At 35.9% G+C, this 22,935-nt stretch overlaps 2 protein-coding genes across 2 annotated transcripts; one reads left to right on the forward strand and one right to left on the reverse strand.

Moving 5' to 3' along the window:
• Positions 1-204: 204 nt before the first annotated feature.
• Positions 205-13,877, forward strand: LOC113239790 (zinc finger MYND domain-containing protein 10). Its single transcript, XM_026476928.1, has 10 exons — positions 205-308; positions 387-495; positions 621-734; positions 2,299-2,438; positions 3,423-3,545; positions 4,496-4,650; positions 8,539-8,690; positions 9,969-10,133; positions 10,669-10,907; positions 13,633-13,877. Exons 1-10 carry the CDS (start codon positions 205-207, stop codon positions 13,700-13,702), a joined length of 1,371 nt encoding a protein of 456 aa, XP_026332713.1. The 3' UTR covers positions 13,703-13,877.
• Positions 13,878-13,927: 50 nt separating this feature from the next.
• Positions 13,928-22,805, reverse strand: LOC113239792 (40S ribosomal protein S12). Its single transcript, XM_026476930.1, has 5 exons — positions 22,768-22,805; positions 21,484-21,618; positions 20,379-20,481; positions 19,242-19,343; positions 13,928-14,040 (listed from the first exon to the last, which is right to left on the reverse strand). The coding sequence occupies exons 1-5, from the start codon at positions 22,782-22,784 to the stop codon at positions 13,978-13,980; spliced, it is 420 nt and encodes a 139-aa protein (XP_026332715.1). The 5' UTR covers positions 22,785-22,805; the 3' UTR covers positions 13,928-13,977.
• Positions 22,806-22,935: the final 130 nt, after the last annotated feature.

Below are 22,935 nucleotides of genomic sequence, written 5' to 3' on the forward strand. Positions count from 1 at the left end.
TGTTTTCTCTATCGACATTCTTAAAAGACTTAACATTAATATGTAAATGGATCGCAAATCAAAAGCTCTTTGGTGCACTTCCTGTACCGCGTATTTTCCGATCATTGAAAAAACGTTTCCATAGTTACTTGAATTCTCGACAGTTATTTACTGTTGTTTCAGTTGTTATTTTTGTGCAATGTAAAACGTTAAAAATAAGTAAAAATGGTTGAAAAAGACGCCCAGCTAAGTGCCCTAGATATTGGCGAACTGGACTTGTTTGTTGAAAGCATGGCACCGTCGCAAATATTGAGTATTGGGAATCAAGCGTAAGTTGTTAAATTTTTTCTTAAAATGAGTGCATTACGTTGCTTACATTAATCGGGATATCGTAAAATAATGTCTAGATGGGTAGACTGGCACATAAGATTACAAAAATTGAACCAGCAAGCGGTCTTAGAAGCTCAATCTATGATGGAAGAACTTACTAAAGAAACAATAATTTCAAGTGGAAAGGTGAGTATTTGAGTTATATATTTTTTTGTTTTGGTATCCGAAGCCTTAAACGAAAACTATTTTTTAAAGGAAAATAGTACTATGATTGTCGGCTAGATGACGCTATTAAAATTTTAATTTTTCAGCTACCCGTTCTCGTTTACGAAGCTATTTGCATTCAAGTATGGCGTATCAAAATATACCCGCATATTTTGAAACTTCAACCGGCACCAGCCAATACTTTTGGTATTTATATGGTGGTAAGCTTAACTGAACAACTAATATTATGTTTGTGCACAGCACTCTTAATGAAATATTATTGAAGATAGTTTCTCGTGTCGAGAAAATATTTTCTGGTTTTTAATGAACTCCAACAAGACAAAACTTTTGGGTGATATTATTTGGATGATAATATTACTTATTTAATTAAAAAAGGCTATCAGTATTGCTGGGTAACTCTAGGAAAAATTTCATTAGGTGGAAAATTTTCAAAATGTTTTTAGAAAATATAAAAAAAATTAAGAGAAAAATTTGGTAAAATATTAAGATTTTTCTATACGGATATTTTTTCATGTCTCCCTTCTATCTACTAGGTATAAATAGGTTTTTGACATAGTATAATAACTGTAGTATGTTATTCATAATGTCAATTATTTTGACGCAATTATTTTTTTTAATACAGGACAGTAGGGCGTCGAGCCCTACTGTCCCAACCGACCATTTGGTTCGAGTCGCAGTAGATAAGTGTGAAGAAAAGTATTATTAAACTTTAATCTGTAAGTTGTAAAATTCATTTTGGTATGACTTCCAAATTGTGCCATTGGTGAATGACGTGTTATGAAACTTCTTAAATCAATTTGATTTTAACATATCGGCTGTGAACTGGCAACCGATACCATCTCAATTTTCTAAAGATTTCACTTTTGAATACCATTTTATGCTATTTCATACTCCGCTGTGTTGCAAGAATTGACATTGTTTTTAATAACATGTATAATAAAAATATTATATATATATTATATATAAATGACGCAAACAAGTTTTTTCTCCACCAGTAAAGTTGTCAAAATTGAGATAGTACTGGTTGGCAGTTCACAGTCGATATACTTATTAAAATACAGAATAGAAATTTCAACCTTAGAGCATGAGTTCCTTTCATACTTTTCTGTAGAATGTGTAAGAAGGTTATCGGAACGTAAAGGTAGGCTAAGGCGTATCAGATACCTTGGGCATCGACTGTACCTTGTACACCTAGTCATTATTATCTTTTCGGCCAAGTCAGCTATATTATTGATGTATTCAATCATTTGCTGCTTTTAAATATTGATAGTAATAAACATATTGCATCTTGCATGAATATTGTCATCATAATAAATATTCTTAATTCAAAACAAATACAGCTGTTAGTTTATGCATGGTTAAATTATTCATCTACGAAACAAACTAATATCATGTTAGTAAATGTAATAATATGACAATTAAACAAATGTTTGTTAATTTAGCAAAATAAATCAGTGTCCAGTCGACAGCGGAATGAGACAGGTTGGGCATTTAATTTTTCATTTCCAATTATCGAATCGTTATTTTGAATTTTAAAAAGTGAATGTATTGTAAACGGAATTGGTTTGAATACATACAGACCCCTATGTTAATATTTGAAACCTCGTCTGTTGCGGAAATGTCGCGAACTTTTTTCTAAAGATGGCGCGAACATTCTTATCAAAGGTCAACACTAGCACCACTAATCTATTACAAAAAACACTTAAAGATACTTTGCGTGACGATATTCGCGATAAATATTTTACCCCGCTGATTATTTTACAGCTTTACCATGAAGCAGCGGCAGTGGGCCTGCTGGAAACCGTGTTGTTCCACGAAGATGGCGCTCAATGTCTCAGCGAAGTAATGGTAGACCTTTTACAGTATGCCGTAGAACAATTGACCACTCTGCTTGCTCTTATCAAGTAAGTTACTTATTTCTAATGCTTATCGTATTGATGTCACACACTATAATGCTTGCCATCGTGGTGAAAGCATTTGCCAATCAGTAATAATAATAATAATTTATTCAGTACAACAACAGTAATACCATAGGTAACAAAAACACATACAATTTTTGGTTGTACATAAACTGACAGAAAAACAGTAGACCGGCCATCAATCAGTTTCCAAACTAGGGTAACTCTGTACTTTGGGAGCTGATGACGATCCTCCGCCAGTAAATAAAATTACAAATATTTTACAACCGGTTATGAGGACGTGTACAGAAGAGTGTGAACGTAATGTAAGTAAATAAAACAGCACAATCCAATATATACCTATATACTTTGTGTCGTCCTACAGTGGAAATCTTTTTTTTATTTATTTATTTATTATTTATTTATTATGCTTTATGCAAACACTGATACATGCAAATACTATTACTAAGTAAGTTAAGGGGAGAGCGTCAAACAGAATAAATTTTGGTTTCATACGTTTGTGTTTATAGCCATTTAAATAGTTCCTTTTTGATCGCAAATGCGCATAAGGTATATATAAAATAAGCTCAATGCATAAAATTGATCATCCCACATTGAGTGTATAATCTAGCAGTAGGGAAATCCCCTTCAATAAACTGTATTCATCCACTGATTTGCCACCCTTAGAAGTGGAATACATATTGTCTTCAAATTTGAATCGGACTATTACTGAGGCACTCCACAATCAAAGAACCACCGAAATCGGTTCACAAATGTCAGAATAATCGCGTAACAAACACACAAAAAAACATGCAGTCGAATTGAAAACCTTTTTTGAAGTTGGTTAAAAACGAACTATTACTGCTCTAGCGCCTTATGACAACAATACCGCCTACTTTTGTTAATTTATTGCACGTACCTTAATGAACAAGGGTGAGAAAAAATAAATTTTTAGTTAGGTACATATATTACAATTGTTTTTTATGCTAGTAAGGGCTACCTGACACCGCCAACAACAAAGGAGCTAGAATGCGAAACCGCCATTGAAGAACTCGAGCGACAGAAGAGCGATCTGCAGTTCGACATTAGCATGAGAAGCATCTCTATCGTGCGGTAAGGTGTTATGCCACTATCAGCTTGAAGAATTTAACTTTTAGACATATATGACACTGGTCTTAGGATGCGCCGAGAGTCGCTCACGACGCTTCCAAAGAGCCTGAGTCGCTCACCGCGGCACAAGTTAAGTAAACGGTTTATTGCTTTCCAACATCATTTACAATAGCACCATTTGCACCCGGTTATGTTGTTATGTACGAATTTCCGATCACTGGGGAAAATGTAACTGTGAGCGCGTTTCCATACTACGTCCGATTCGTATCAGTTCCGAATCTGAGAAATGACGGTCCGATATCGTCGATTTACTTTCTCAAACTAGTATCTTAAAGCACAAAAGTACTGAAATGCAAAAATGGATTGTATATACAAACTTTGCAGGCTGATTTCACATCACGATCCCTTCATATTCAGCACACACTGGCTTTAACCTTTTTTTAAAGGAATGCATCGAAATTAACACCCTTGTTATGAAATTTAAAAAATAATAGTAACAGTAAATAGAAAGTTTTGCAATCTCCTGAATAATCACTCTTCGTAAGATACCTACAAGTTTCAGAAAGTAAGGCATCGATATATCACAAGTATCATTTTATCTCTAGGTGTACAAGCAATATTCGAATTTTCTCGGATTCCGGTCCAAGTTTGCGAGATTTGTATAGTCTCGGATTCGGAACGAACATGAATCCGATGCAGTGCAAAAATGCATTTAGTATTCCATTTTGATCGCGTGGCTACTAGAGAGCTGGCGAACGCCAGCGCTGGACGTGTTAATTTAATAGAGTTGTTTCAGTCGACACAGCGGGTCGATTGTCGCTTTCAGCAATTACTTGCCAAAAGAGGCGCAGTCGACTCGTTGTTTACACGCGAGTCGTAACAGCTTTACGTGCAGAATAATAAACGCTAGTTATTTACATAAATGGCTTATACCGGTGTTGAACTAACCCCAGCTATCTGACGGAGCACATGGAAGCGGCAGGCACCGGCGCCTCCGTAGCCACGAATCTGTACAAGACCAACGATGTTCCCTCGCTGCTCAGCCATCTCCTGCAGCTAGAACCCTGGCGCCGAACTGATGAGAAGGGACATTTGCAGATGTTTAACTGTGAGTTACCAGTCCCGTAAGTGTGCCTTCAGTGACAGGTTGATTAGGCAAATTACATTGCCGTGAAACCGGAATGGCAGCGAATGTTTGTAATAAATAATAGGCAGCACAATTAACTTTATGTCAATTGTGTAATGTACAGACTAGATACGATACGGTAGCTCCGGGAATTCCCGAGACTGCGCGAGAATTTTCCGCAAGATACGCGACTTGTTTTTTGACTCGTGTCTAGTTCGTACGTTACACAATTCACAAAGTTTAATATGCTACATATTGTTACGAAAAATCATTTCCACTTGTTCCGCGGCAATGTAATTGAGTCTGTCGTATTCTAGAACTCTACTCAATGCTCAAGTCAGAATTTGAGTATGGCTTAAAGCACTTGAAATCATACTCAAGTCCCTGCCATTAGGGTCGTATTTCCAGTGCTTGTGTTGCCAGTGCAGTCCTGACTTGAGTATTGAATAGACTTCTAGAATACGACCCTAAGGATCGTATTCTAGAACTCTACTCAATGCTCAAGTCAGGATTTGAGTATGGTTTAAAGCACTCGAAATCATACTCAAGTCCCTGCCATTAGGGCCGTATTTCCAGTGCTTGTGTTGCCAGTGCAATCCTGACTTCAGCATTGAATAGAGTTCTAGAATACGACCCTAAGAGCTGGTTGCATCGAATTGGTTATGTACTCGATGTCTGGTTGTATTTATACTCCATACATGGTGTTATAAACGCCGAAAAGTTAAATTTTCCGATTGGTAGATTGTATACGTACAATTAAAAAACTACCTACTTGACTAGGTACGATTGGAAGGAAAAGAAAAAAGAAAGAATTTGCTAATTTAGCCTTGTGTACGATGTACAATGCATCAATAAACTCAAGCGGGCTGCAAATCTCCGTACCACAGATTGTACGTAACTCTAAAAAAAGTCAAAATTCAGATGGCGGTGATCACTAGCCTGGAAGTAGTTTGTATTATGTAAATGATCGTGGATATCAATTAACTCCTCTTTAACGTGAAATATAAAATGTCAGTCTTTTTTTTATTGATCGTGAGCTGACATGGCATTGTGTATTCAGTGATTTCCCAGCTGTGATTTTTGCGCGGCGTGGGCGAAAGTCATAGTACAGGTTGCCAAAGTACATATATAATATTTTTTCTAGTCAAGTATACCTAAATCTTTACCTGGAGCCACTAAAGAATAATTCCTACGTCGACGTTATAGTATGTTTATAATTTTTTAAATACTGATTTCTAATTTTGGGTACGCGTCCACACCCTGTGTTTGAAACTGGTTTTCATGATTGAAAAAAAATCGAACCATATTTTGAAAAAATATTGGTGCACCCGTATTCCCAGTAAATATTATTGCCTGTAATTAAATAAATGATTAATTAAACGGTCTTATATAAAGGAATATCGTACCAAGAACAATCGTCCTCGGGAGGAGCCTAATTTTGGTGAACAATTTTAAATGATCAAATATTGTAAAGTTTGGAGAACTTTCGGATAACTACCGCCAGCCCCCTCCAGAGTCGCGCTAATGCGCGGTGTGATCGGTTATGTCGAGATCGTGCTGCTTTTCTCGCCAAAAAGGTAAGTACTAATACTTAGTGACATGGGGGCCAAAGCTAAACAATTTTTGTGATCATTTTACCGAGGAAGCAAATAAGGTTTCAAATAGTGCTGTATGCATTTTGAATGTTGATCTTGGGTACTTTCGATATGCTATAGTTAATGTTGCCTTAACTTAAATAGTGTATTTTTAAAAATAACTTTTTGCTAATTTTCCACTTTTGGTGACACAATTTTGGTGATTTATCTGTATTCAATAAAATTGTATCTTATCACCACAATTAGAATGTAAGTAGATTTTTCTGTCATAATAAGAATGTTGCCTACAAATTAATAATGTTGGAAAACAAATTAAAGTTCATTTAATTTATAAATTTCTGTGTCGGTAAAATATTTTAAAATGTAAGTGCGCTTTTGACCTTCATCTCGCCTGGTGGACAGTGACGATGAGGTCGACGATGGAGCATGCACACCTAAATATTGCGTATTCACTCTCGCCTTGAAAGGGCCCAAGTTATAGCATTCAGGGAAGAAGTCTGCAGGTAGGAAATTCCAATTGTTTACCATATAAATGTGGAAGCGTAACGCTTCACGCGAATCTTTGGCATATCCACAACATAGGGGTGAAACCCAAGCCTACGTTTAGTCCCACGGTGAAGAGGAAGGTGGAATTAAATCGTGTAATTCCATCGCATACTCTCAGTAATATATCCCGTAGAATATCGACAAGCAGGCAAGTTTACGGCGGTGTCCAAGGCTCTGCAGCTTCGCATCGACTAATTTCGTGTTACCTGTAAGCCTCTTAGCACGCTTGTCGATTGAATCCAAGGTGACCAGTTAGTATGTAGCAGAGCCATCCCGTAGGTGGCAGCAGCACTCCATACACGAACGGGCTTGTGCTTGGTACAGTTGAAGCAACTGTCCCGGTGCGAAGTAACGCCTCACTCTGGAAAGGGTGCCAATCTTCCTGGATGCATTTTTGGCCATGGATTCTATGTATCTGCCAAGTTCAAATTGGTGGACATGTAATAAAAACGTCGTAGTGATTTGTTTAAATAACAGAATATCGATAATATGTCTGCTTACAAGAACAACACTATCTCAAAATAATCGTTATAAACAATCATCAAAATATACTAACAAACAGGCAATCTAATGTAACTAAAGCAAAATTCGCCAAGACTTATGAATAAACTACTTAAATGAGTCTAATTACATGAGACATTTGGGCTATTGTATGATTTATAGGCAGAAAAATGTAATGTAACATTCGGTAGTTTTCCGCTTTTTCTACTGCCGCACCCCTTAATGTTGCAGCGACGCATTTTTATCAATACTTAAATGTTCTCACTGTCAATATTTTTGTTCATTTCATTACAATTCGTCATTGACCTGGTTTACATAGTCTAAGGTATTATAAATAATGTGACTATATTTTTTTCTCTCGTATCGAGACGCCTGTAAATTTATTATTGTTTTAAAAATAAAACACTATTATTGTTTTAAAAATAAAACACAAATGTTTATGATAGTTAATTAAAAAACTTAAAAAAAAAGAGCTAATATACTATAAATTGAAAAAAAAAGACAGCCCGGCACATCACGCCACCGATTCATTCCTGCCAATGCACATGCAGTACGGTCGCATATAAAACTAAATAAACGCTACGGGCGACGAGGTTTACTTGCTGCTACGCTTTCGTGCTATTTGTTTAAGTTTATTAACACGTGGGTCCTGTTTTGTCAAAGTGGGACATTTTTAAGTATTTTGGGGACAGTGTGAAACGAAGCTTAAAAGTGGGACGTATGGTCACGTTGCTTATAAACAAATTTTTGTCCCGCGATACAGGGTTTCCCTAAAAAAAATGAAATGTAACGCTTCCTAATATGGGTAGACGGCGCTAATCCTAAACAAACTACAAGAATAGCTGACATTATCAATAAAAATCTGTACAGCGCCATCTAGTTGATTTGTTTGCTATCAAGAAATTAGAGTAGCTTTGATAATTGCAGTTTGTCAATGTAAAAGAAATGAGTTACAAACATAGCTATTTGGTACTCGACGCGACGTCTGGTGTCCCAAATAGGTACTAAATACCTGAATACGCCGTCTTCAATTATTGGTAGACATGGGTAAAACACCCACCTTTATTGGTCCATTGTACGATTCACTGTTACGCAGTATAAAAGAATTTAAATCTTTACATATTGATTTTAAAGTTCACATTTGCGTGGGACTTGTACTTCTCGGAATACTCGCGCGCTCCATAAAACGCATCCATGTCTAATTTAGATTCCTCATATCTCTTAACAGTTGGTCGTTGGAGCAAACCAAATTCTGAAGACCTATTCCAAATGCACCGCAGTGAGGTCCAGCTGTGGTTGTGCCTGAGACAGCTTCTTTTGGAGCCCCGCCTACCTCATTACTACACTATTGATGATTGTCGACGTAGTACTTTTTGCAGAGTAAGTTAACAATAAAAAATAACTAACAATTTTAAAAATGTGCCTGCAACAAATACACTTATAGGGCAGATTATGAATTTCAGATGGGAAAATACATTTAACTTGGAATTTTCCACGTAACTCCCAGTAACGAATATTCCCCGGTAGTGTATAATAATATCCTAAAAAGTTATAAAGAAAACAGCTGAGCTAAGCTAAGCTGGAGCTAAGCAAATAAAATTATTTGCCACTTTACAGCAGTGTTGGGCAAAATTTAATTGTTCTGGCAGTTAAAGGCCCTTTGGGGGGCCGGCCACCAACAGGCCCCCCAACCGGCCCCCCAACAGGCCCCCAACCGGTCCCCCGACCGACCCCCGAACCCACCCCCTTACCCATATTCGTAATGACACTTTTTTTCCGTACTTTCGGTTTTAATTGTTAGTTTCAATTATTTCTTAGAACAACTAAATAAATTAATTGCAATTAAAATCAATTCAATTGAAATTAATTGTAATTAAAATTAACTCCAATTAAATCAATTGCGACGCGTCGCAATTGATTTCACTTGAATTGATTTTTTAATCTGATTGAATTTCTGATTGAAGTTTAATTGATTAATACCCAACACTGCTTTACAGTCACCCTTTTGTCATGAAATCGCCATTTCTCAAAACGTTTTTGTCATACCATACAATCCGGCGTTACATTAGGCAAGAAAAGGAGTTAATTAATATAAAAAACTTCACATAACACATACCCGCGAGTAATAGGAATTGTACGAACATCTACCTGCAAATCTTGTTTTTACAAACGATGAAATATTTTATACCCGACTAAAGACGACTTCAAATTAGACGCTTATAGAAGCGCTACAGTGGTGCGTTTATAACGCGGCGACCGCACAACATTCATGCAATATCTGGAAGCGCAGTCACAGCGCCACTGTCGTGACACGCCCGCGCCACTTTTGTATTACTTCAGCCACTTTTGAAGTCGCTTAGTATACGAAAAGACTTCGTATCGATTAAAATCGCTTACCGGAAATTGCGCGAAACCGGATTCATCCCTTACTTTGCCACCCTTAGAGTTGCAATATTTTCTTCAAATTTAAATTGGACCACTACTGAGGTACCCTTTCCAACAAAAAAAGAATCATCAAAATCAGTTCACAAATCCGGAGTAATCGCGTAACCTACATACAATCAAAAATAAATACAGTCGAATTGAAAACCTCCTCCTTATTTGAAATGGTTAAGGAATGATTCTATTTTATTCTACATTAGTGTTGTTCCTTAATAGTTGCAAGCGAGGATCTCCGAACCGATGCTAGACCAAATCCCTCCTCTGACGGAGTTGAAGATGTTCCTCTGCCGGCTCTCCGTCGGAGATTACTCCAGCCTCCACAATCGCACTAATGGGGTGTCGCCCAATCCTGGTTGCACTCTCATCGAGGTTGTACCACAGGTATGATGTTGAAATTCTCGAAACAATTTAAAATGCGTTGAAAGTATTTCATTTAATACGTCCTTATCCTGCACAGTATAAGGCTCATGACGATACAGATTAAAATTAAAATTTTGGGAATAACTTTTAGTAAACTAACTGTTTTATTGCTAAATAAATATAGCTAATCTATCCGTTTTTAAGCACTAATACAGGTATTCATTTACTTAGAAGTCTAGACTTCTAAAATTTAATTGTATAATTTTATGATAATCGTACAATAATTAAGGTCCCTTCCTTTCTTATCGTTATATTTTATTTTAGGTACTTGTAGAATGACATAAATAAATTTATATGAACTTTTTAAATAAAATAAATGTAGCGGGACAATTCAATATTTACCTGTCAAATATGCTTGAGCCGTTTGCGTGGTCTGCGCTGACCTTAACCTCACAATAAGACGACATAAGGAGCTCCCCACATTTGACGTATTCAAATAATAGTTTGACATACAGCACAACACTGGTACTCAAATGAAATGAACATTTTCTTACAGATAAAGAACGCGTATTTAAAACAAGTTCACAAGCGCACAAAATCCATAGCAAAAGAGCAACTACAGTACTTCAACATGGACGGCTCGGAAGAGACACGCAACATGGCGAAGAAACTTCTTGAGTCATACACCAGTGACGTTGCTTTAGCGATGGACAGTGGAGGCGCGAAGTGCGCTCGCTGCGGAGAGAAGGCGAGCAAGAAGTGCTCCAGGTGCAAGTCTGAATGGTATTGTGGGAGGTAAATTGTAGCGAACGCCACACATTGGTGTGGTGTGACTTCTAAACTAATTTGATCGTACGCGGTTAACAGACTTGTGAGTTTATTTATTTTTACCTTTTTATTGAGGAACAAACAGCTTTTTACAACTATAAAATAAAAAGTACATAAAGATGATCAAGTATAAGGTTTAACCAAAGACAAGCAAGTATAAGGTTTAACCAAAGACAAGCAATGCTCAATTAAAATTATTTTTTTTATTACACTATTCTATTAGTACTAACTTAAATTCTATAACTATGTAAGTACTTGGTACTTGGTGTAACGGGATGGTGTCCGCAACTCGACGTCAAGACGCCTATTTAACTATGTAAGTAATGAAAAAAATGTAATAAAGTTAAAACAAAGAAAGTTTAAACAACTAATGATGAGCGTACAAATCAGTTTTAAAGTGTGATTTGTTGATCTTTAAACTCCTGCACAGAAGAATTAAATATGTCAACTTCATTACATTTTACATTGTCTAAGGAACATGTCCTTTTTATGAAACTGTTGCTACCGTAACATGTTTTGTGGTTTTGTAACTTAACAACAAAAAGATCTTTTTTACGATTGGATCTTTCATTATTTCGCGGCACACAAAATAATACATTTTCCAACAAATACAAATAAGGGTTATAAAAGTTTGTGCGAAAACCGCGCCAGTTAAACTTTTTATTTTGTCGTAACTCATAATAATATGAGGTAAAGGACGTAACGGTTGGAATCCACTTATTAGCACCGCGATAATAAAAGTGTGTTTTACGCAGGATATGGATAAGGTAAACGAAGACTTTCGGTATGGACAAAAATGTTGACGCAGACCGCGGTGCTCATATTGACAAGTGTGCTCCAACCATTGACCTGCCAACAAATGGACGGCGGGTCTAATACAAAAACCACGAAAAAAATGTCCGAAGTTAACCTATACAAACGTAGTGACATGTAACGAAATATAAAAATAGGAAATGAAAGTATTTTTCCGGATTTAAATAGCGTATATTTGTTTTTTCAAACAAACCGACGTTTGCCCGTTACAGCTCCCATGGTCACGGTTGACTGAGGTGGTACCAGTTATGTCTATAATATTAATGCAAACCACCCCATTTTTTTTTTCACTATAGTTACAATAGTTATTAATTAAATACCTTATTTTTAATTTTACAAAGAAAACATTCCAATTTACGCTACATTAAGTTTTACAAATTATTTTATTGAATGAATTTTTGAAAGTTTGGGATTTTTCATTAGAGGAAATACTGGATCCCAAACTGGTGGGACGGAGAAACCATCTTCCCTGTTGAAATTAGGATGTTTTTTAATTTCCATGGCCTCTCCTGGGTAGATAACGGAATAAATAAATTAAAAAAAAGATAAATTTAAATCCGGAAAAATAGTTTCATTTCCTGTGTAACAATCGCGAAAACCTAAGAACTCGAAATATAAAAAACTAAAACATTTAATTTAAATTGTAAGGTCATTGCAGTACTGCCTAATTTTGCTTGCACCAATTTAAGGGCCCAAAAACACTATATTCAGCTTCTACTCTGGAAATTTAACAAAATGCATCATATTTAGCTTCGACTGAAAATTACTTGAACACAAGAGTAATGAAGCCTTTATCGTAAATATTAATTAATTTTTATATATATTATTATGTCGAATTTTGTACAAATTTACTAAAAGAAATAATAAAGAGTTGGGCAGATACATGTATACAAATATTACTACAAATGTAAAAATAAGCGTGTACTATAAGAAATGTATCGATATTCCAACAAACGTAAACTCAAATATCCGTAATTCCGAAAACCGCTTTATAATAAAACTTTCGAGTAATTTTGATGTTTTTCACAAAGACAAAATTAGCTTTTGTTTTGTAATCTTCCTAAAAAAATACATTTAACATTATGAAAATCCGATTTAACGTTATGTGGGGCAAATGTATTTTCTGACTTCTGATAGAAAATCCCAAGCCGTGAAACGAGTATCAATATTTTGTTAGTTATTGCTAACGTTTAATAAAAAAATCATTTTAAAAATAAGATATAAATCAAAGCGACTCTATAATTTATTTGTTCTAAATATTTCAATCGCTTGTGAAAAATTGAAAATGACCAAGAAGTTTACATAAGCTTCTTGAAATTGACGTAATGGGTCTCTTTCCATCTTTTGCGCATGTAATGTTTTGCGCGTGTAAAAAGGACAGTTAGCTCTTTGATTATTTTGCGTGCTTTTGTAATTTATATTTACGATACATAAAACTACTATAAAACTGTAAAAAATAACACTTTTAAATGAGAACTATGATAACACAATATATTTATTTAGTGAAAATATGATACAAAATCCTGTTTTTACACTTTACTGCAGTAATTTTTACAAGTTATTATTATATTGGTACTGCATGATTGACAACCGCGCTGTCAGTCGAACAAACGAAGACTGTTACGCGATTGACGCACTGTATGCGATTTTAACGCCCTATAGGTGCAGACACTTTTAGCGCGAACCCGACGTCCATTCATTGGTAGGTCTATGGCTCCAACCCTAAATCTCATTAGTAATTAGTGGACCTTTGAAGGTCTTATCAAAGGAAAAACGGTATTTTTGTTTCTATTATTATTATCTTGGTGTCTGTCGACATTATAATGTGCCCGCTGTAGAAGTTACGGTGGAATATTCCCATGATATTTTTGTTTTCCAGGGAATGCCAAGTCCAACAGTGGGCTAAGCACAAGGAGCTGTGTGATCAACTATCTAAATTGCTGATCTAAAGTTCAAATTTATCATTAATTTATTTATTAATTATTTAACTGTCAATTATGTGAAACTGAATTAAGGGTCGGGGCACAAATGATTAGTTCATCATCTAAAAATAACGCTTTTTAGGCGAGGTGCTGTAGCATGCTGATAAATACAGTTGACCCTTATGCTCTATTTTGCACTGACCCTATAATAGACCCTATAGTATAGTATATACAGTCTTTAAATAAAAAGAATTTTCGATTTTTTTGGATTTTTATTGTAACTTAGAGCATACACCTAGGACTTAGCTGGACGACTTCAGGTAGTCTTTCAGCACATCCAACGCTGGCGTCTCTTCACCGAAGTCCTGCAAAAAGATATTATTAAATTTATAGCGTGTACAAAAAAAAATTCTTATAGCATGATAGATATTCTAACCTATACAAAAACAAATGAAAAACAAACGTTACGTCTTCATTGGCCCTTTTAACCCCAGAGGCAAACATTTTCGGGTGATGTCTTAAATAATAACCTCGTACTAAAACCGGGTACCAATAAAGTCTAAGCTCTGTCGCTACAAGCAGTATAAGGCTTCTAGATCATGTATCAAATGTGCTACACAAATGGAACAATTGTTATACAAGATTTAAATATTAGGGGTTAAAGTATGAAATTGCCGTTTTATTGCAATAGGTTCTTTGAATTTTCATAGAATCTTCATGGTTTGAGGTTTTCGAATGAAACTTTTTTCAAATGGTTTGTGATTTTTTTTTTTTAAATTTGAAACATTTGAATATCGACTTTCAATTGTTTTTGTTATTCAATTTAGACAAGAAAGATGGCTACTGCGAAAATTCGAGTGATTTTTGAATACGAGTTCCGACGCGGAACTAACGCGGCAGAAACAGCCCGCAATATCAATGCTGCGTTTGGAGAGGGGTCTACTAATGAACGCACCGTGCGATTTTGGTTTAAAAGCTTTCGTCATGGAAATTTCGACTTAAAGAACGAGTCACGAGGAAGATCGCCCACACAGGTGAATAACGATGAATTAAGAGAGATAGTGGAAGCCGATCCTAGTCAAACTACCCTGGAATTAGCGGCATGGTTTAACGTTACCTTACCCACAATATTGACTCACTTGCGTCAAATCAATAAAATAAAAAAATACGAAAAATGGGTGCCTCATGATTTGACTGATCTGCAGAAAGAAACGCGTGTTGAAACTTGTGTTGCCTTGTTGAACCGGTACAGAAATGAAGGAATATTGGATCGAATTGTAACATGTGATGAAAAGTGGATTCCTTATGATAACCGGAAAAGAAAAATGCAATGGCTGACCCCAGGTCAAATGCCACAACAGTGTCCTAAAGCAAAACTTACCAATAAAAAGGTAATGGTAACTGTTTGGTGGTCTCAGCATGGTGTTATTCACTATAGTTTTCTCCGATCTGGTCAAGCAATAACGGCAGATGTCTATTGTGCCGAACTCCGAACCATGTTGACAAAATTAGCAGTAAAACAGCCCCGACTCATGAATCGATCTTCACCATTATTGCTCCACGACAACGCGAGACCTCACACAGCACGAGAAACCATTTTGACCCTTCAGGAACTGCAGTTAGAAACCATTCGTCATCCTCCGTATTCACCAGACCTTGCTCCAACGGACTACCATTTTTTTCGTGATTTGGACAATTATCTACGTGACACGAAGTTTTCTTCCCAGGAGGCAGTACAAAATGCTTTCACACAGTTTGTGCGGTCTAGATCGTCGGAGTTCTATCGCAAAGGCATTAATAACCTTCCCATTAGATGGCAGCAATGTATAGATAATAATGGCAACTATTTTGATTAAATAAATTTGTTAAAAATTTAAAAAATAAACAATTTAGATTTTCTGTACAAATCGGCAATTTCATACTTTAACCCCTATTATTAATAGAAAAATTTTAGTCTTTTTCCACTACTCCGGACCATACCATGAACGTGCTATGAATGTTACAAACACGGCCAAAAACAACTATGCCACGGTTTTAATCGATGACGGAACGGTCTACTGGGTGTTGTTTCGTAATAATTTATATAAAGAATATTTTTTTTTGCATATGCTGGGGGGATTTCCTTTCATTTTTATTCACCACACCCGAATCAAATGTCTGTCGTATTCGAAAGTGAACCGAAATTACGTCACACCCTGTACGATTAGTCGAACTTCTCAACCGACAAAGGCTACAAGCGTTATTCAGAACACAGTTATTGAATGAAAGTTACCGAACGTCCCATTGTTTACAAAGCAAGTATTAATATGGAAATCTCTTATTATTATAAATAAAGTCAGGATTTTGTTCAATTTTATTAATTTATTTTAATGCAAGACTAATTGCATTCCTATATGTTAGGCCATTAAAGTCTTTAAAGTGTATATAAAAGGATCTCAATTTTTCTTATAATCTATTTCACCGACAAACTCTGTAAATGCTGTTGGATAACGATATCGTATCCGAATCGAACGATTCGGTTAAAACATCGACGAGTTCTGAATCGGGGTCCTGGGGGTCTACTCTCGATCTCCGTCCGAAACAATTACTGTCAAATAAGTAATATTCGACAAAATTAAAAGACAAGTGTCAAGTATGAAGCTTCATTCGCATCACGCGTCTTTTCATTTGGTCAAGTATTGCTTATTTGGCAGTAATTGTTTCGGACAGATTTCGGAAGGAGATCGAGAGTAGACCCCCAGATACGGTTACGGTCATAGTATGGAGCAGTGGGCAGAGTCCTTTATTATGAAATTAATTCATAGAAGGGTATACATTTTGAAATTGTGTTAACCCGGCAACACTCGCTACTGGGTAAAAAATACCACAGAGTATTTATGTGCGATGATTATTACTTTTCTGAGCGCCCTGGCGACACGGGGCTCTAGGTACCTTCTAACCAATAGTAAATGCATATGCACACTGCGAGACAACCAGTTTGCACGCGGCCTTTGGAGACGATATACGAATAAAGTGCGTATGGGTAAAAAATACCCGGTAGCGACGGTACTTGTTATATTATTTTTCAGTTTACTTATTATTATTTTCGTCAATTTTTACGACGACCAAGGTCAGAGAAGATTATAGCACCCTTTTCGGGTTTCAATAACACTGTATACGATGACATCATATGTCCCAAAGAAGAATAAGTGGTTCTCTTAACATCAACTACGCACCGTGATGGCAAAAAATATTCTGGAGAAGAAATAAAGCCAGAAATGATAATAGACTATAACAGAACCAAGTGTGGTGTCGATGTTGTGGATGAGCTTTGTGCTACCTACTCAGTGGCACGGACAACTAGTAGAGGGTCATTAGTACTCTTTTATGGACTTCTGAAGATCGCGGAATCAATGCACAAATACGTTATAGTGAAGGTGAAAAGAGAAAATAAAGGAGCTGTGATGGCTAAGGGGAGGATCGCCTTGAATGATTTAGCTTTGAGTCTTGAGATGCCACAGATACAGATGATTTATTATATATTAGATATATATTAGATAGGCATTAGTACCTAATTTATCATCATCTATAAAAACAATAACCAAGTTTATGCTCAACGACGACTTGAATATTGAAAAGACGTCGGCTAGTATATCTCGATCTCGCCCACCTGTTTCTGCTTCTCGCTGCGCCGTATGTGAATGGAAAAAAGACTGGAAGACGAAGACAGGCTGTGAATTGTGCTTCGAAAAGATACACTGAAAGCATACGATCCCAATTTGTGGCGATTGCTACGATTGAGTAAAATAGACTAATTTGGACCAACGAGCTTGGAACATATTGCTTCATGTCGATTTTATCAATGTTCGCGTATTATAAAAATACTGATATTTCGTTATTTTGATAGTATATTAAGTCTATTTTTGATATTGATCTCAATTTTGCATTTTCCTAAAAATAAAAAATATGTTTGTTGATTCTTATAGCAGTACACACATTTTTTTTTTCAATTTTTAGTACTTTTCTGCGATAATCTACAATTTTTGTAACTACTCATTACAAGTTGTATTTTGTAATTTTATTTATTAAGAATAACATCATTGAAACTACTACATCTTTACGGATTGATAAATCAATTTTCTATTCTTGGATAATGCCCTTTTAAGTTATGTGGTATTTTTTACCCGGTAGCGAGTAATCGTGTCTGTAAACACCTAGCGAGTGCAGGCGAGTTAAAAGTTGTTGCATTTGAGTATTTGAATCGATACGTGCTCTAGAAGTGCAATGCTCTATAACCAATAGTATATTAAAAAAAACCGTTACTGTAGCTTGAGGCTCAACTTACATCGCCGCGGAACGGAATGGAAGCGAATCATTGTAACCATAGCATAATGAGCTCTATGTCAATTGTGTAACGTACAAACTAGATGCGAGCCAAAAAAACAGGTCGCGCGATTTAAGAAAATTCTCGCTGCGTCTCGGGTATTAAATAATAATCAAAGTTCATAATGCTGTGTGCAATTTCGTTACAAAAATTTGCTTCCATTCCGGTCCGCAGCAAAGTAGATTAAAAAGAATAAATGTTGCTCCAGAACATAATTTGTTGTACCTAAGTAACGTTTGTTTGGGTGATAGGAAAGTCGTCCCTGCATATAGGCAGAGCACCATAGGGCACCCGTGTCTACTATAGCGCTTATTTCGTGTCTTCCAATCAAGATTAATTGGAGGTTCGTGCTAAGCGCCTATCGCACTTGAAACCAAATATTGTCGTAACTCGAAAATTGGTAGAATTAAAGAAACACGATTTCAATTTCTCCCTGATGACGCTACGGCAAAAAAATCGTTAAAAACCAAAAACGAAGATGTGCAAGAAGCACAGAAAAATTTGTAAGGTCTGCTGGTTCATTCCGTGGCTTAATTTGCAGAGCATCTGGAACGGATTGCCCGAAGGTGCTGGTTCGAATCCAACCAGATCAAATTAATTTTTCAAAGTGTTCGATTTTTGTTATTAATACTTATAATAAACTAGTGGAGTAATTTCATAAATAAATAATTTAATATCATCGTAGTAAAACATCGTGACATTCAATAAACTTAAAAATCACGATTCAAAAATTAAACAAAAATGGATTATTTTTATACAAATAGAAAATATTTAGTTATCCATTTATAAACGAGAATATAAATTTTATTTGTTTCATTCAGTTGTTTTTGAACTTTCAAATCGTGTTTTCTCAATTTCACAATTTTGACAGTATTCGATTTCTTGTGCGATATTATTATACGTAAAATAGAATCGTTTATTTCATGTTTTGTCTTTTATTTTTAATAGGCCTTAAACGTATGTTAAATCCTTAAAGTAAATATGCTTCTATGATTTATGTTATGACACAAGGCATTTTCGATTAATACCTACTACTAAGTTTGAGAATAAAGTACTTAATCAAATCAATGTGATCTGTGTTGCCTGAACCTTGGACATTGCAAAGTACGACAGAGTAATAAGGAACCTGAAAGTGCGTGACGAAAAGACGTCAGTGAAAGGAACCGGCGTGCATGCATTGCGAAATCTGCTACAATGTCTCACCTTGATAACGACGCATGAGCAACCGACGATCTTCCTGGCTTTGCCGTCCTTGTCAATCTTGCATAAACCCGCCCATTCGCCCAACTTCTTGTTGTTGTCCACCTGATACAAATGCATAAACATTTAATCTATCTACTCTACTATTCTGCTTCCGCAACATTTATAACAGAACTTTAATCGGAAGTTTACGTTTGCGACAGATCAGACGCTTTTTTAGTGGAGAGCGCGTTTTTTAGTAGTTTTGTTGCACGTAAATTACGAAACCAAAAACAAGTCCTGTTGGGAACCATATTGTTGGGTTCTTTATAGTATTTACACTTGCGCATCTGCTTCTGCTAAGATTTACTTTTGACATATGTTTCCATTGTGACACTTCCGTTGCATGTAGATTTTATCACAATGTTTTTAATCATGTAGTGTGCTACTAAACACTCACAAACATACATAACTTAGAAATTAAAGCAATAAACACTTATTGTAGTTTTTACCATGATTTTTAATATCTGTTATTGTAGACGTTTTTTAAATTGAAATGTGTGGGTGCTAGGAAAGTTGGCTCAGCATGGTGCGAGCCACCATAGGGGCACACGGTTTGATATGCGCTCCTTTGGCCTATGTTGCCATGGGACAGCAAGGCTCGTGCGGAGCGACAATAAATGTTGTAATGAAAACTTCATTCCTGCATGCTGCAATCTATACTTTAAAGTGAACAGGGACCTTACCATGAACTCTTATTACAGTTCAGTATAAGTTCGTAATGACAAAAAAGCGGGATGGTGATATACACTTAATGTAGCGCTGTCTCACAACTATTCATTTTAGGTCCTAAACTGAATTGTAATAAGAGTTCATGGTAAGGCCCCAAAGATTGATAGTTGCCCATTTTGACACAGCACATACATTATATTCTTCTATAACATAGCAATGGAGAGGTACTGTATTAAGTCCAAGCTTCCATGTCATTTGAATTTTGCAGTAACAGGCAAACATTATTATTACTGAGAAACTTTTTAATCTAAGTATTTAAAGTCTCTTCAAATGTTGTTCTTATATCTAAACAGTCAAGTTAAACATTTGAATGATTAGTTAAAATTAATTATATAAGAGATAATCCGCTGGCTCAGTACTAAAAGTCACCTTGACAAGTGGGATCTGGTGTTCGTTGCAGAGTGCTTGTACCAGCTTTTTATACGCTGCCTCATCGCAGTTCTCCGCCAGCACGCATAAAACAGCTTGCCTCCTATAATTTAAATGTGCAATTATTTTCTATAACATAAAAAACCCACACAGTGACAAATGAAAATGTATTAATATATAAATTTGTTATATATGTATAAATGTATAAATTTGTTAAGTCTCAAAATTGCAACACATTATTCAGAGACAGCCGTGCATATGGGACCAGTAAGGAGCCTGAAACGTTAGTTTGTTTAAAAATACAGTATAAGCGATTTAGATCTGAGAAATTTGTTTCATTACTAGTAATAACTTTGGTCAAACAATGACTATTTAAAACTGCACTTTATGAGTTTATTATCAAAAAGTTAGTGTGGACATAATTAGATCGAACTCTGGGAGTGAAACATAAAATTACAATAAATAAAATACCACTTCTTTGATATTTTGGACTCTAAAGTTTAACAAATCCCGTCCAATATTATCTGCCAACTAATTTCTATGAATTTCAACAGGAGAGCAGTTGTTAGATTCTGCTTTTTTTTAATGATACTAAATTAGGAACAAGCAAGTTGTGCACCAGGTGGTAAAAAAAAGGTGGTAAGGGTTAAACCTGTTCATATATGTTGCAAAGTTTTAAACCTGCAAAGATCTGAGGGGCAGTGCCTCTGCGCCCATCACCCTAAGACAAAAGTTAACAAGTCCCACATGCCTGTAATTTTACCAGCACCCTTACCATTACTGCTTGACAGCAGAAATAGGTAAGGCAGTACTTCGAAAATATAGTATATAGAAAATGTAACAATAGAATAGTGGCTAAATGCAAAAACATTCTTAAACTGTAGCACATGTGGGAGGCCACAGTTCTGACAACAGCTACTGAGGTACTATGTATGTGCAGCAATATTGGCCATAGAGTAAATCCATCTCGATGTTCATCAAGGCAGATATTTCCATACAACTTTGGACTAGAACAGCCCAATGCTGCATGAATATTTGGGAGGACTCTTTGACCTTTACAGCAAAACCGAGTTTACAAGCATCAAGAACAGTACATTAGTCTTACTTGTCCAAAGACTTAGCAGCTTCATGGAGTCCGTGCACAAGTCCACCATGGATGAGAGCAGTCTTCAGGACCTCCTGCAGGGCTGTGTTCACATCCATCGCCGCCCCGCTGAGCACGGGGTTGACCGGAACCTCACTACAAACAAAAGTGTCAAATGAGCTTACGACTAAGACCCTAAAACGGTGAAAAAAATACAATAATGGTTTTAGGATGCTGTTGGGACTGTAACGCGTTTGCAGAGCATGAGGTACTACATAGTTATCATAGTTAATGCGATAATACGCAAGAGAACTGCCTCCCTGATGCGACATGTGTGTGACAGTTTCAAAAGCCTCATGCATAGGAGTATCAGATGTGTGATCCACTTAACCACTGCAACTGCACACCCATGGGTATCAGAGGCTTTGTGGATAACCTAACTATACATAGACAACCATAACTTACACCCAAATTCATGAGATAAATAAATGTAGGCCATACAAATATTTCTCCCGGCATGGGAATCGAACCTGGGAGCTTTGCGTGGCAATCCAGCTTGGTAACCATCGCCATGGAGGCAGTTTTAAGTAAAATTGTAATATAAAAATATTTCTAACTCAGCTTGCACCATGGCACCCGCGAGGGTTTCCCTAGTGCAGGGCTATGTTGAGTGTGTGCGTTATTAACCATTTTCAAAAAGTTAATTATAATTTTACAATAAGAGACCAGGTAATGCTTCATAACGATTTGCTCACATTTACTTAATTACCTAAGCCTTTATTAATGACCTTTGATAAAGACTTCTATGTGTTCTGCAGGTCACGTACATATTTTTTTTAACACACAACATAAACACGGCATAAATTTCAAATTAATAGTTCATCTCAAAATTTGTTAATCAACGCAGCCTAGGCTAAATAGCTTGATAACTCACTAACTTAATTTAAAACTATAAAATTTAAAATAAAATTATGATTTTACCGCTCACGGCTCGGCTTATAATATCCTACGTAACATCAGCAAAGCTTTAATTTTGTAAACAGTACATGGAATCGTACAATTTACAAAAATATTCGATGTCATTATTACTGAACAAAAGATTGTGATTAAAAGGTACCAAAGTTGTAGATTACTAACCTAAAAAGAACTCCATTTAAAGGTTATGTTGACTGCATGTTTTTTGAAGAAATTAGTAAAAAACTACAAAAAATTGGTAAATTAGAGCGTAAATTAAAACAATGGGATAGATATGACAAAAATTGTAACAAATAGACACGAAAATATTTTAAGTAAGAAGCCACTTACACATCAACATCGGCCATGGTTTATTTCTACCTGTCGATCTGAAATGCGAAATAAAACACATTGAGTAACACTTTAGCTTTTTGTTACTTATTTCACATTCACTGAATCTTGAAAGATCGTGAAAATAATCCAAGATTCTGAAAAATATAGCACAGTACGTTTGACACT

Source organism: Hyposmocoma kahamanoa, unplaced genomic scaffold, assembly GCF_003589595.1.
Source record: "Hyposmocoma kahamanoa isolate Upper Pololo Valley unplaced genomic scaffold, ASM358959v1 116, whole genome shotgun sequence".
NCBI classification, from domain to species: Eukaryota; Metazoa; Arthropoda; class Insecta; order Lepidoptera; family Cosmopterigidae; genus Hyposmocoma; species Hyposmocoma kahamanoa.

Bases quoted from the DNA above. Each gene is read 5' to 3' on its own strand.
- LOC113239790 (XM_026476928.1), top strand. From the start codon at position 205: ATGGTTGAAAAAGACGCCCAGCTAAGTGCCCTAGATATTGGCGAACTG. The intron at 2,439-3,422 runs GTAAGTTACTTA...TTTTTATGCTAG, and splicing joins ACTCTGCTTGCTCTTATCAA to TAAGGGCTACCTGACACCGC. The intron at 10,134-10,668 runs GTATGATGTTGA...ATTTTCTTACAG, and splicing joins TCATCGAGGTTGTACCACAG to ATAAAGAACGCGTATTTAAA.
- LOC113239792 (XM_026476930.1), bottom strand. The intron at 19,344-20,378 runs GTGACTTTTAGT...CATTTGTATCAG, and splicing joins ACCAGATCCCACTTGTCAAG to GTGGACAACAACAAGAAGTT. The intron at 14,041-19,241 runs GTGAGACATTGT...ATCTTTTTGCAG, and splicing joins GCTCATGCGTCGTTATCAAG to GACTTCGGTGAAGAGACGCC.